Source organism: Strix uralensis, chromosome 2 (genome assembly GCF_047716275.1).
Source record: "Strix uralensis isolate ZFMK-TIS-50842 chromosome 2, bStrUra1, whole genome shotgun sequence".
Taxonomy (NCBI): domain Eukaryota; kingdom Metazoa; phylum Chordata; class Aves; order Strigiformes; family Strigidae; genus Strix; species Strix uralensis.
Window position 1 is genome coordinate 115,724,220 of NC_133973.1, and position 13,706 is coordinate 115,737,925.

At 44.4% G+C, this 13,706-nt stretch overlaps 1 protein-coding gene across 3 annotated transcripts in view; it reads left to right on the forward strand.

Annotated features, from left to right (window-relative positions):
- Positions 1 to 13,706, forward strand: part of ATP8A2 (ATPase phospholipid transporting 8A2) — a 355,523-nt gene that overhangs the window by 31,111 nt on the left and 310,706 nt on the right. For all 3 annotated transcript variants that reach the window (XR_012627702.1, XM_074859964.1, XM_074859965.1), the window contains one exon: positions 13,416 to 13,560. Coding sequence is in view for 2 of the 3 variants with exons in the window: in XM_074859964.1 (XP_074716065.1) it covers positions 13,416 to 13,560 (145 nt within the window). In the remaining variant the exon portion in view is untranslated. The remainder of the gene's footprint in view (positions 1 to 13,415; positions 13,561 to 13,706) is intronic.

Below are 13,706 nucleotides of genomic sequence, written 5' to 3' on the forward strand. Positions count from 1 at the left end.
TGCCTTGTATGTAAAGTGCTTCTAAGTTATGTTAAATAAGGAGCTCTAAATACAGTGTCCACCAAACTTTCAAATGCTGAAGATATCTTCAGTGCTTTCTAATGTATTCAAATATATTTTGAGCCTGACTGACAGTTAGTAGGCCATTCTAATCCAGGAGTTAAAGAAAAATAAAAATTGTGAAAAGAGGAGCAAAATGTTCATGTGTGACATTACCAATACTTCCCCAAAGTCTCAAAACTGTGTAACCTTGAAGAGGGAATGCTAGTGCTTGATACATCAAGTCCTTGCAGAACCAGTGCCTCCATTACCTCCTTCAAAGCTGTGTTACTGCTGCTTCTTATGGGGCTTGTTAAAGTTATGGGCTGTTAGTTGGAGAAAATTGACAAATTTCTTGTAGGATACCTTGGTACCTTTGCTAAGTTGTTGGAAATCTGGAGCATATGGAACTCATAGGTGGTTTTCAGAGTTGAATCCGAGTTTGAGAAATGCCAGTTGTTTGAACTAGCTCTTAGAAAACCTATTGCATGTGAAGTGTTTGGACTTGAGGGGTTTCGGGGACAGCTTGGGAGGCTCTTCTGGCTTACTGGAGCTGCAGTACTATTTAAAATTCTGGTGTTGAACGGTAGCTGCTGGAGCTGAGTATTCAACCTTGTGTCAGGCTATTAGATCTAATTTATCTGCTGCCTGAAATTTATTTGTTCAGACCCCAGATGTATCATTGATTCTCATAAATCAGATAGAATGTTGTATACCAGAAAAAAACCTGCTTGAAATGCAGGTTATGGTGATAAGCTGCTAGCCAATACACAAGTGAATTTGGACAACAACTCAGGAAAGAGTGCAATAGGAATGAAGCTTCTAAAAATGCCATTTTTGTCCAGTGCAGTATGGGAACATAACAACAAACCACTTGTTTTAACTGGTGTCAATTACTAGTGCCCCAGTGTTTTTTGTAAACTTAGTCCGGAAGCTGGGGTAGGCAAAGGGACTAATTTATTTTTACTTCCCAGGGATACAGGTTCAACTTTGGAATTCAGCTGACAGTTGTGGTTATGAAGCATGAGGCAGAATAAGAATAGATTATGTTGGTCTCATGCAGTTTCATTAGCTCAGTATTATCAGCTGAAGTTGCTTGTTTTTGACATTAAGTGAGCAGGTACAAAATGACTTGGGAGATGGAGAAGAGCTATTTTAGGCAAAGTGCTATTCCTCTTGTGGTCTCACCAAGGCTGCATATGAGCATTGTTAGAGGAATAGAAACCGAGGCGTTCATTTTACCATTCAAAGAAGCAAAAAGAAATGCGCCAAGGAGACCATAACTCAGACCACAGGCAACCATAGGCACCTTTGGTCTTCCATACCTGAGTATTCTGACAACTCTCTTGAAATACACTGTATTTGTGCATGATCATGCATCTTAATTTTCTTCTCTGTATATAGTTTCTGCTAAACCGTATACTCCTGCAGTAGCATAATCCCGGTTGCTGCTTTTTAGTTCTTTGAAGTGTTTTTAGTGTTCTGCTAAGAATCTGTTCTGTTTGTTAGTGACAACATTTAGCTGCCTCATCCAAATGAATTTGGGCATATGCATCAAAATCCAGGCTCCAGCTGTCTCTGCAGCATGCAATTCCATTCACAATCCAATTGAGGCTGCTTTTCAAAACAAGCTGTGTTTTGTGCCTTGAACTTCTTGGAGTTAAGAACTTTCTGGTTTGTAATTAAGGTTATTTAGAAAGACCTTCAGCGTTGTCAAATTTGTCTTAAATTGGGGATAAACACAAGGAAGCAATGTAATTTCACAAGGCATATATTCCTATTCAAGTTTACATTAACAGGACCAAGCAAATGAAGTTCTTGTTCTCATTTCTGTAACTTCAGTGGTTGCTTTTGTATCAGCTAAGGCTACAAGTCTTTCAGAAATGTGTGCAGTTCTAGTCACCTACTGTAAGAGCTACTGATGCTGTGTGTCTGTTAACAAGATCAATGAATCATCTATTAACTACTGATCTACCTATACTATGAGTATCTTGGCATCTGTCATAACACGGCAGTTCTTCTGTAGCTACATTTCACTGGCAAAGCTTTTCTTCTGGCTTAGCTGAGCTCCCAATTTATAGCAGCCCTCTTTGCGCTGATCCTTGAAGTGCACTGTTAGGTGTTTGTACTGAATGATTTGTAACACTTATGTTCCTGAAGACTGGATTAAAGAATCTCTTTAAGACTGACAATTGTATGCTGTGTGTCTAGTCTTCAAAGTAAGCAAGCCCAAACTAGTGGCCACTCACCTGTGTTGTGGTTTTGACTGATTCAATTAAATTATCCCCAGAATTGTTCTTGGAGTATGCTGACAGGTGACCTCTTTCCAGCATGATGACTTCTTTCAGGAAAGCTTGATAGAAGTTCCTCCTGCATGGTAGCATCTCTTGCAGAAAAATTCACTGTCTACTCTTATAGGCAACTATGCATGAGTTTTAACCGATGTGATAATATTCATGGATTTCAGAAATTGCTTAACTTTCTTGTCCCACGATACCCTTCTTAGTCTAGTTAATTTTTATAATTACACACATTGCATAGCTATGAAGAAGAAAGGAGAGAAGTTACTGTGGCAGGTGCATCTGCCCAATGAAAACAGGGCTTCATGGCTGCTGAAGGGTAGCAGCTCCTGACTGCCTTTGTTCTCAGGGCCTCCTGGTAATTGGGGCCTTTGGCCAATGGGAGCCGCTATTGACTACAGGTCAGATTTGGCCTGGGTATAAATGGAGTCCCCTGGGAGAGCCATTTTGAGCTGGTGCCCTGGAGCAGCATGCTGTGGTCCAGGGCTCTCCCCTTGGGTCAGGACACTGCCCAAGGAAACTCCTCGAGGTGCCTTGGGTCAGGACGCTGCCCTGAGCAGGTCCTCGAGGTTGAGAGTCCTCACTTGTTAGGTGAGTGATAGAGCGTTTTGGGTTGTCATTAAACCCTAGGGAGTGGCACTTTGTTATGTGTTTTGGGTTGTCCTTAAACCCTAGAAAGTTGTTCTGTTCTCCTCTCACAGACATTCGAACCTGTAATTTACAGAGAGCTAGTTAATTCTGTTAATAACAACTTCTTCATTTTTGGTGGTTTGAGAGCCTCTGTAACAAATTGGCCTAGTCGGCAGGATGTTGATAGAGGAGTTATTACAGAAGTATAGTTGTGTCCCTTCTCCCCGAGATGTACAATGGGTGAAGGAGAGGTGGTTTGATCTAGTGGAAGTTGTGAGAAAGTTGGAACAAAGACGGGGAAGTTGGTGGAATAGTGGAAGTGAAGGAAAAATGTGTGCCACTTTAGGTGCCTGCTTGATTCAGGTGCAGGATTATTTTGTAGTAGTGGAGAGAGATGCCTTAGAGGAGCGGTTGGAACTTGATTATTTGAAGACAGAACTGTTATGAGAAAGAGAGAGAAGGAGGTTTTTAGGAAAAAAAAAATTGTAGTTATGTTGGCACGAGCAAAAAATCCTCCTAGTGTTGTTCAGATTTGAAAGTTAATTACAAATGTAGATCTTGAGGAGTGGGATGGAGATATTTGGGGAGAGTCTGATGAAAGTGGCTCGGAGGAAATAAAGGAATTGGAGGAAAGACACTTGCGACCTCTTATTAAAACAAAGGCGTACAGGTCCACAAGGTGGGAACCCCCGAACCTCTGTCCGTACAACCCCCTGGACGGGGACCCGAGCTTAGTGAGCTTCAGGTTAAATATTCACATAAACCGGGTGAAACTGAAAGCAAGTATTTGTGGAGAGTTTCTTTGACAGGGGGGGGATCGAATTTTGTTGAGTGATGACGAGGTGGGAGGTTTCTGGGGTCCCAGAGTGTTTTTAAGTGACGGACCAGCGGGTACCAGTCGATAACATCTCGAGTGGCTTACTGGGCTGGGTGTGTGCACCCTAAGGAGAGGAGTACAGAAGGCGGCTGGCATTCAGGAGATGTATGAGAGGGGGCGGTGCGGAATCCCGCTTGCCACGCCAGTGGATCCCAGCCACCTTAAACCTCTCATCAGAGGGCTCCCGGCTGCCTTAAAGATCCATGTCCAGTCCCTCAGAGAAAGGGTGCAAAGAGCTATTGAATGCAACCAGCGAACCCCCCCTGCCCCTCGCATGCACGTGTTAACGTGGGCAGAAGTGTTACATGATCTGGTTACTTATGGGTGAGAGATGGGCTGGACTGACCCGGGTGGGGGCGGGGATGGAAGCCGGAGGGTTCGGCAAGTCAGTCGGAAACTCCCCCCCAGCAGCCTCCTCGTAGAGGGTTTAAACAGCCCCGTGATAAATCAGGTCGGTTTCATGATTCAGGAAGGAATCCTCTTTGGCGGAAGGCGTTGGCATGGGGGTACCCCGGGCGATATTACATGGGCAATCTACTGGTAACATCTCGAAGTTGGTGCAATTGCTGGAGGGCAGAACTCGAGAACAAAGGAAAAATACTAGAGTTTGATGTTTTGGCAGTAAACAGTGGTGTTTACCACACGGCAGTGTGGAGTTTTGGAGTTAGGGGCGCGGAAGTTACCTGTGTGTCTCAATATCCACTGCCAACTGCTGCCAAACAGGGTGTTTTTGAGGTGATTAATGATACTGAAAAAGATTATGAATGGTACACATTCCCCTTAGAATTCTCCGGTGTGGCCAGTCCGCAAACCAAACAAAAGGTGGCAATTAACAGCCGGTTATGGGCGGCTGATTCGCCGACAATTGCTTGCTACGGACTGGCTCAGAAGCTCGCTAAAACCACGCCAGGAGAAGGGGTTAAGATCTCTGGAAACCCCCCGCCCCCTCCTGTGGCAGTCGGGCGAGGAAGCGCTGTGTGCAGTGAGATCATTATTGCCACACACGGCAGATAGAGAAGGAAACACCCAAATCAATTTAATCAGGTAACAGGAGCCACTTTACTGCCGGGGTGGTCCAGGAGTGGGCACACAAGGCATCAAGTGGGTGTTTCATACACCATATTACCCTCAAGCTAATGGGCATAGCTGACATGCTTGGGAAGCCTTAGGGAAAGGTGGAAGAACTCACCATATTAGTGCCCAATAGATAACTACTAATTTTTAACTTGATGCCCGGGTTCTGATCCGAGGCCTAGTTCTGTTTTTTTGTTAGGATCTTGGAGGAACAGATGACTTCGACATCCTGCTTGGCCATGGGGATCCATATGGACAATCAAGACTTGGATGACAACGGGGTGGTGAATGAATCTTGTGAAATTGGCAGCATTCAGAAGAATGTGATTGGACTTGGTGCTATTGTGTTAATGTCACTTTAGGTCAAAAAATGAAGAAAGTGGCAAGAGACTTGAGGCAATTGTTGCTCTATTAAGCATTAATTGGATATGTTTGAATCTTCCTAATTGGAATGGTTAATCAGCTTCCTTCAATTTTGATTGTAATACATTGTATGGTTGGACGGTTGGTGGTTTTTTTTAAGATTTGATTGTATAATCATCTAGGGATGACAACACACAACGAGTATGGAGACTCACCGGGACCGCACTGCCTTTTAACCTTGGAGGCAAGAGGTGACTGCACCACCACTTCAAGGAAACCAGCCGAATCATGACTGTAGTCACGGGGTGGATTGTGGCAGGTGCATCCGCCCAGTGAAAACAGGGCTTCATGGCTGCTGAAGGGCAGCAGCTCCTGACCGCCTTTGTTCTCAGGGCCTCCTGGTAACTGGGGCCTTTGGCCAATGGGAGCCGCTATTGACTACAGGTCAGATTCAGCCTGAGTATAAATGGAGTCCCCTGGGAGAGCCATTTTGAGCTGGTGCCCTGGAGCAGCAGCTGCGGTCCAGGACTTGGTCCTTGGGTCGGGACGCTGCCCAAGGAAACTCCTCGAGGTGCCATGGGTCGGGACGCTGCCCTGAGCAGGTCCTCGAGGTTGAGAGCCCTCACTTGTTAGGTGAGTGATAGAGCGTTTTGGGTTGCCGTTAAACCCTAGGGAGTGTTGCTTTGTTCTGTGTTTTGGGTTGCTGTTAAACCCTAGGAAGTTGTTCTGTTCTCCTCTCACAGACATTTGAACCTGTAATTTACAGAGAGCTAGTTAATTCTGTTAATAATAATAAATCTGTTAATAATAATAACTTTTTAATTTTTGGTGGTTGGTGGTTTATTTGAGAGCCTCTGTAACAGTTACAGGCCTGTGTCCATTTTAATTTCCGCTGCAATATCTGGGTTAGCTTGATTGATGAGTTTCCTCCTTGCATCTTGGAATTAAGAAAATAAGCATCCTTTGCTCAGTCATCTCTTGTCATGCTTCTGAAGTTTTATTTACTCTTAATATCCTTTTGGGGGCTACTGTCTTCATCTGAGTCTCAATTTCTTTATTGGTCTGTATCTAGCATAGCAAAAATATCCTATCTTCTAATCTGATTTTTCTGCTGTGCATAAAATAGCTTCTCTTCCTTGCTGTGCATCTCTTAAAACATCTGCTACAAAGGTGTGGATGTCTCTTTGTATTCTGACTTGAACAGAGGAGTTATCTGCTAGCTTTAAGTCTCACTGTCCTGAGTTGGACTTGTAGGACTGTTCCATAGCACTCAAGTTGCTTGACCTGAACACAAGATCTTCACACTATAGCGTTAGCTGTTGGCAGACATAGATTCAGGTTAACCTTTTAAGAATAAGATCTTGTGGAAGAACTGTAATATGATGTTTTGCTTCTGTAGTATCCTGGTAGTTCTGCTGGAAGATTTGACTACATAAAATACAAAAAAACAAACAAACCCCAAACCAACAATTACAGGCTTTTGGAGAATGTACCTACCAGGTAGAGAGCCAGAACTGAATTCACTTCCAACTTCTCTGTTTTACATCATCTCTAACCTGTAAAAAAAACCAGTACCTTTCCTGGGACTGCCTATTAATGCTGCTGGTGTGTCTTACTGTACAAGCTGGTAACTGGAGGGGCTTGATCTGACTAAGTAGTCACCCAGTTACTGAAATGCTAATGCAGACACCTAACTGTACTAATTTGTTGTCAAGTTTGTTAGTGTTGCACAGTTGCAAGCATTTCATCCTATTAGTGTAAAAAGCCTGTTGCAGGGTTCCTAATGCCTGGAATGATGGGAGATGGAGGGGATAGCTCTTGCTTCCGGTGTCACAAGCATTTCCAGATGATACTCGGAAGGTTGCGTACATGTGTTCTCTCATGTAGCTAGCAACCATCTTCTGTCACTAGAATTTGTTACGGCCTCCTTGTTGTTCTACACTGAAGCACAGAATGTTAGTATTCCACTCTAAAAATACTAAAGTATTGCTGCTTATGTTTAGTTCTACTGTTAGCAGAACTGGCACTACTGCCTTTTTAGGTAACTGCCCTCCAACCTGATTAGATGCCACTAGAGCAGACGCTCAGTGCTAGTGAAATGCTAGGCTAAAATAGACTTAACTTTACTCTGTGCTCCTTTTTCTTACTCACCACTTGCATTCCTGTGGAAATCTTAAACTTGTTACTATCACATACGAAAAATTGTTTTTAGTAAAGGGCCTGTTCTAGTTGGCCACAAACCCTGAGGAACTCCCTGGGGAAAGCTGAGGAAATGTATCCTCTTCCCCTCTGTTTTATAACTGCCTGTTAAAATTCACAAGACTGTTCATGTTTCCATGATGAAAGTTAATTGAATACCAGACTCTTTAGCTATACCTGCTGAAAGCTTTAAGTTCCTGAAAGATGCATATTAGTAACATCAAGGGTGCTGTTTACAGAACTTGAAAACAGCTTGAAGTACAACAGATCTAAAAAAGCCCACCTACTAAATATATATTACTTAGCAATAATAGCTTCTTTTCTTGATGCAACTTGCTTTACTGCTAAGATACAGGGTGAATGTGATCTGGGCAGGAATAATGTGCCATGTTTGCTGCTGCTTTAGCAAATGAAAGAGTCATATCTCTCATAACTTCAAGCAGTGCAGTTCTTGCATAGTTCTTGAGAGAACTGCAGTTTTTAACTTCAAGGCTGTTGCTGTTATGAACCCTGGTACTAGCATGCAGATGATCTAAGGACATCTTACTTCGCAGGTCATGTATCTACAAAGAAGGAAGCATGTTTAAAATTATTCTTCAAGAAGTAGAAAATGAAAGCTGCACTATGAATTATTCCAGAACTTCTTTTCTTTAGACTTGAGTGTGTCAGAACATTTAGCTACAATCTTACACTGCTGAACTCTGTAGAACTTTTCTAATTTCTAAAAAATAAAACATTAATGCTGTTCACCAAGTTTTTTCACATGAACCAGTAGTAACTCAAGGTGAAGGTACCTCAGTTCTGGTGGGAACAAAGCACTCCTGGAGGACCTGGTAGCTGAGTTCATGCCCCGCATCTCCTGTGAGAGCGTGCTGTGCTCTGCTTGTTTGATCTCTTAATTTTATGTGCTTTTAGATCAATTTTCAAGTGTGTTTCTGTTGAACAGTGAAGGCAGCTAATGAAATAGTGTGGGAAAGAATGTGTTTCAGGTGAAAATGTGTCACTTAGTCAAGCTTCAAGGTCATTCTTTATATAGATTTGTTGACAGTTCTCAACTGAAGAATTTCTCATTTGGTGTCATCTTTGGTACTTGGTTTGTGAAGGTCATCCTATGAAGAGGATGTTAACCCAAGAAAGTGATGGTGAGTCTGGGGTGACTTGTTAAGAGCAAACTCTGTATTTCAGTGAAGGCATAAGTCCAAACTTGTCTGCCACCTCTCTAAATATGGGTCTTAACATCTCAGATGTTGAGTTCGCAAACTCTGAGGAAAAGCTGCCTTTCAAATGTCTCTTAATACAGTTGGGGGGAAACAAGGAACTCTGGCTACTTAAACTTTGACTTGTGACTGTCTAAGCTTAGAATCAGAGTCATTGAGGTTAGAAGGAATCTCTGGAGACAGTAGTCCAACTCTGTTCAAGTGGGGTCAGTTGCTTTAGCTGTGTCCTTTCTTCTACTAGATCCTAGTCCTGCAACCAGTGTGCAAGATGAGTAGCATGATTCTTGGCTGTGACCCTTAGTATTGCTCCCTTAGTATTGCTTTAGGTTCTAAACTTGACATGATGAAGCATGTCTAGTGAACTTGTCCGTTACAAACCTGCTGTTTCTCATAGCTTGTGGTTCTGTTTGTCTTGGTGAGGTACTTAACTGCTCTATTATCGCTTGTTCTTGAAAATGGAACACATGTTAGGCCAATCAAGCACCTCACCAAGACAATCAGAAGTAGTAACTACCTGGCTAATCTACTTAAGAGAAAAGTGGTAAAATTTCAGTAAGAGTTCTTTTGGGTTTCTTGCCAACTGTCAGAGGTCACAGTGACTCATCTTTAAAAACACTACAGAATTCACAACACTTTATTTACTCAATCAAAGAGAAGATATGATTATTACTGAGCAGACATTAAAGAGACAGATACACATGGAAAATATCATCTTTGCAGGCCCAGTGAAGTAAGAGTGTTTAAATTATAATTTGTTGCTGTTCAAGTGATAACAAATGCAATGTGAATTTGTCAGTGCATCAAGCCTGGTTTCTCTTAATGATAAGAGAAAGCTGTAAAATCTCGTGATATATTTTTGTCAAGCCTCAATCCCATCTTTTTTTAGAAAATAAACTTGTTAAATAGTGTGAAGTAAGAGCCTTGAAGAAACAAATGGGCTTTGTGAAAGGGGGTTTATAACTCAAGTGTGACTCATGGAACTTGTAAAGCACAGTGGGAAACAGATTCCTGCAGTAAGTGTCTCATGCCTCAGAGTTGAAGCCAGATGTATTGGACACTACTGAAATTCCATAAGGATCTAAGTTCCATAAAAACAGGTAATAATCATAGTGTCTTATTCTAGTAATCATGCTGCTCTACTAGCTCTTTATACTTCCACAGCATACCTGTGGATAGACTGCTTGCATGTATCCCCTGAGATTTTTTTTTAATGTCAGGCTTTGGTTACTTTTTTGATGTTTTCTGCTCTACTCAAGTTGACTGAGACTTCTCAAGGTTTTTTTTTTCTTGAAGATGAGTGGGAATAATCACTTAATGACATGTTTTGATTCTGTTCCTGACAACTTTTGATCAGTACAAAAATTCTGCTTTCCTTTCTCCCTGAAGCACAAGTTACCAAGCTGAGAGCATGACATTGGTGATGGATTTTATTATTTTTTGCGGGAGCAGGAGGAGGAATACTGGGAAGAGGACTAGCAAGACCAACAGCAAAGCTCAGGAGATAAGAGCAGAGACGACATCTTCAGCAAGTGAAGAGAGCTACCCTACTAGAACACCAAACCATGCGAGGTTATTCTTGTAGAATCAGCTTCCTTTAATCAAATAGTCTTGACTTCTAAACATGACACTTAGAATGAGTTTAGTCATCTGTATACAGGATGTAGGTGTGAGATGATACAGACTTAAGATCAATATAGTTAGAAGATCCAAAATCTGATGTAGCTAAACATACCAAATGAACAGGCTATGAGGTACAGTGGTCTACCATTAATATGCTACTTGAAGCATGAATAATTTTATCCAAGATAAATTGCATGGCCATATTGCAAGTCCTTGGGCAAATAACAGAAGATGCAGGCTTTGTGGGAGAGAAACCTTCCCTGAGTGAGAGGTTGGTATGCCCTAAAGTGAAGTCAATGAGTCAGAGCCCTTTGGATACAGGGAAGTAAACATTACTGAGTAAGAGCTGCTCAGACTTCCACTGTTGGAGGTGGTCAAATCTGTGCTGTATTTATCCATAGCCTTTCTGAAACAAAGAGCAGAGGTGAAGTTGCTCTCAGGGCTTTGAGGGGGATGCCTTCTGAAGGTGGTGTAGCCTTTGGGACTGTTGCCCACCAGGAGTGCCTCAGAAGCTGAGGGCTCCTTAACCTTTCTGAATGCAGGGAAGGAGAGCATCTACAACCAGTAGCAGAGGTCACTGTGTCTGCAGACTTCTGGGTGTGATCTGCTTAGTAACAAGGGAGGGAGGTGGAAGGCATTCCTGATGGCTAGGATTACTGGATAATCTTCCAAAATGGGCTTATTCCAGTAAGAGTTGAAGCAGCTGACTCGAGCCACTTTGAAAAATGAAAACCTTCTTAGTATAACTGTTTCTACACTCCCACAAGTCTGCTTTGAAAATATTTCAGTGCATCTAAAGAATAAGGCAAATGCTGTTGTCCTTGGGGCACCTATCTTAGAGAGCAGCCAAGAGTGTAGTGCATTAAATAAACCTAAATATCTCTGAACTTTTAGATGTATTGACTCAGTTAATCCTTAATGTTGTGGGACAGCTTCATGATACTTGGCAGTGAAGAGAACTAGTCAGCAGGAGGATTTCAAGCATCAGGAGTAGTCATGGAAAAGTGAAACAAATAGGTCTTTGATAAAACAGTTTTTAGAGCATGTTTATTCTAGAATAATTGCACTTCTGTTCTGGAGCCTGACTAGGGCAACAGATGAAAGCTGCTTCCTTGCACTTAATGCTCTTAAGAGTACTGTTGTTTGATCTCCTTTGCGGTTACACAACCTGAAATCAATGGGAAAGAACAGCAAGTATCCAGTAGTGCTCTTAGCTCTGTCTTCTGAAGGGGAAAATACCCACTCAGCAAGGTTGAGTGGTCCTCTGTTGTGGCAAGCTTCTTTAGGCTGAGTAACCTAATATAGTATTATAATGGCATAATCCTGCATAATGTGTAGTCTTAGATATTTCACTTTCTGAATTTGTCCTTTTTCACGGAGTAAACACTATCCAGTTGGCGGATTTTTGCTGTCTGAATTAGTGGCAACTGAAAAGAAAGAAAATCAATTCATTAGCCTCACACTTACAAGTTCAGCTTAATGCTTGCAAAGTATGGATTCACCATGTGCAGCATTTGCCCTGGGCAAGAGACAGTGCTGTAGAAAGCATATTATCTTGTTAATTACACTAGCTTTATTGGCAAGCTACTAGCATTGCAGTTTTTTGGATACTGGACTGTATTGTAAGATGAATGGGTAATGTTGCCCTCCAGTGGCTCCTGGCTAGAGGATACAGAGCCTGTTTGCACTAGCAATAAAGAATCAATTATTTGTGAAGTCTGGGATGAAAGAGTAGGATGTCAGTTTAGGCTTATATTCCATTTAAAAACGACAAGTACTGGTGATGTGTGAGAAATTTAGTGTTCGATATATTAAGGTTGTATTAGTGAAGCTTTTCTCTCAAATTGTAGTTAAGGACATAATTGCAGGGGGCTCTCCTCTATTTGTTGAAAGAGTCCTTTAAGCCACTGTCTGATCAGATCAGTTTGCGGTATCATCTTAGCTTTGTACAGAAATCAGAAATAGCTGCTGGATTTGGCTTCTCCATGTTATCTTTGAATGATCTTTTCAAATAATGGTAAAATAACACCTTGACTAGATTCTTATGAAATCAGTTGTCTTATTCTTGCCTAGAGGCACCCGGGCTACCTTGTAAATCCATGGCTTACTTCATAAGCTGCTGTTCTTACCTAATATATTTACAGCTCAAGTGGTGTAAACTGTCTCCATGGCTCAGAGTGGAAGGGGAAAGCAATAAATCTCCGTGCAACAACTTAGCTAATGTTTTGAGGCTCGACAGAGTAGACAGCTCCTTTCCCTCGTATTTTGGCTTTCTTTGAATGCAAAGCTAAACAATGCTTCATAGGACTCAATTCACCCCAGTCCAGTTGCAGGTGAAAAATTACTTAAAGTGAAGTATTTCGGCTTTGAAGTGGTCGGTGTAAAGCAAAATGTTTTTTGCTCTTTTCGGTCTCAGCCCGGGCCTTACCTTCGAGGCCAGGCTCCCTGCCGGCCGCGGCCCTACCGTGCGGGCTGCTCGCTGGGTAAGGCCAGAGGCGAAGGCCGCTCGCCGAGCAGCCGCGCGTGTAACGTGCCATGCCCGCGGGGCCGCGGCCCGGGCACGCAGGGACGCGCTGCTCCGTGCCTGTGGCTCTGGGCTCGGACGGGGGCGGGCGGGGAGCCCCGCCGAACCCAACGGGCCGGAGCCCGCCCGCAGCCCCGCCTTCACCGCGGGGGCTACTCCACGCCGGGGCCCACCCCACGCCGGGGCCCACGGAGCTTGCAGGAGGGGGGGGCACCGGCCGCCGGCCCCCGCCAGCCGACTCCCGGCGGGAGCTGGGCTGCGCCGGTGCCGCCGCCGCGGGGCCCGCGCCCCTCCCCGCGGCTCTGGGGCGGGGCGAGGGGCGCGGACCCCCGCGCTCTTCCCGCTGCCAGCTGGCTCCGGGCGGGCCCCGCCGCCCCCTCCCCGGCCGGCCATTATTTATCAGCCCCCGCCGCGGTGAACACCGGGGAGGGAGGGTGTGTTCGTTGCCGCTGCCGCTCGCCGCCCGCCCCCGGCCCTTCCCCGTGGCGCGGCCCCGCCGGGAGCTGCCGCGGCCCCGGGAGCTGCCGGCCCGGCCCGTCGCTGACCGCCTGCCCTCTGCGATCTCCCTGCAGGACCTGTCTGTTCCCCCTCGGGCTATAAGAAGGCGGATGATGAGATGTCCGGAGCCACGTCCTCGGCGGATCTGGACGAGGCACCAGCCCGCACGATTTACTTGAACCAACCCCAGCAGAGCAAGTTCCGCGACAACTGGGTCAGGTACGGAGCAATCCCCGGTTCTCCCCTCCCAGGCGGCAGCCTGCGCGCCCCTCAGCCGTGGGCAGGGAGGGCTCTGGTCCCTCTCCCTGCCTCCCGTCCCTGCCCAGACGTGGTTTCACCGCAACTGTGTGTCTGCCGAGGCAGCC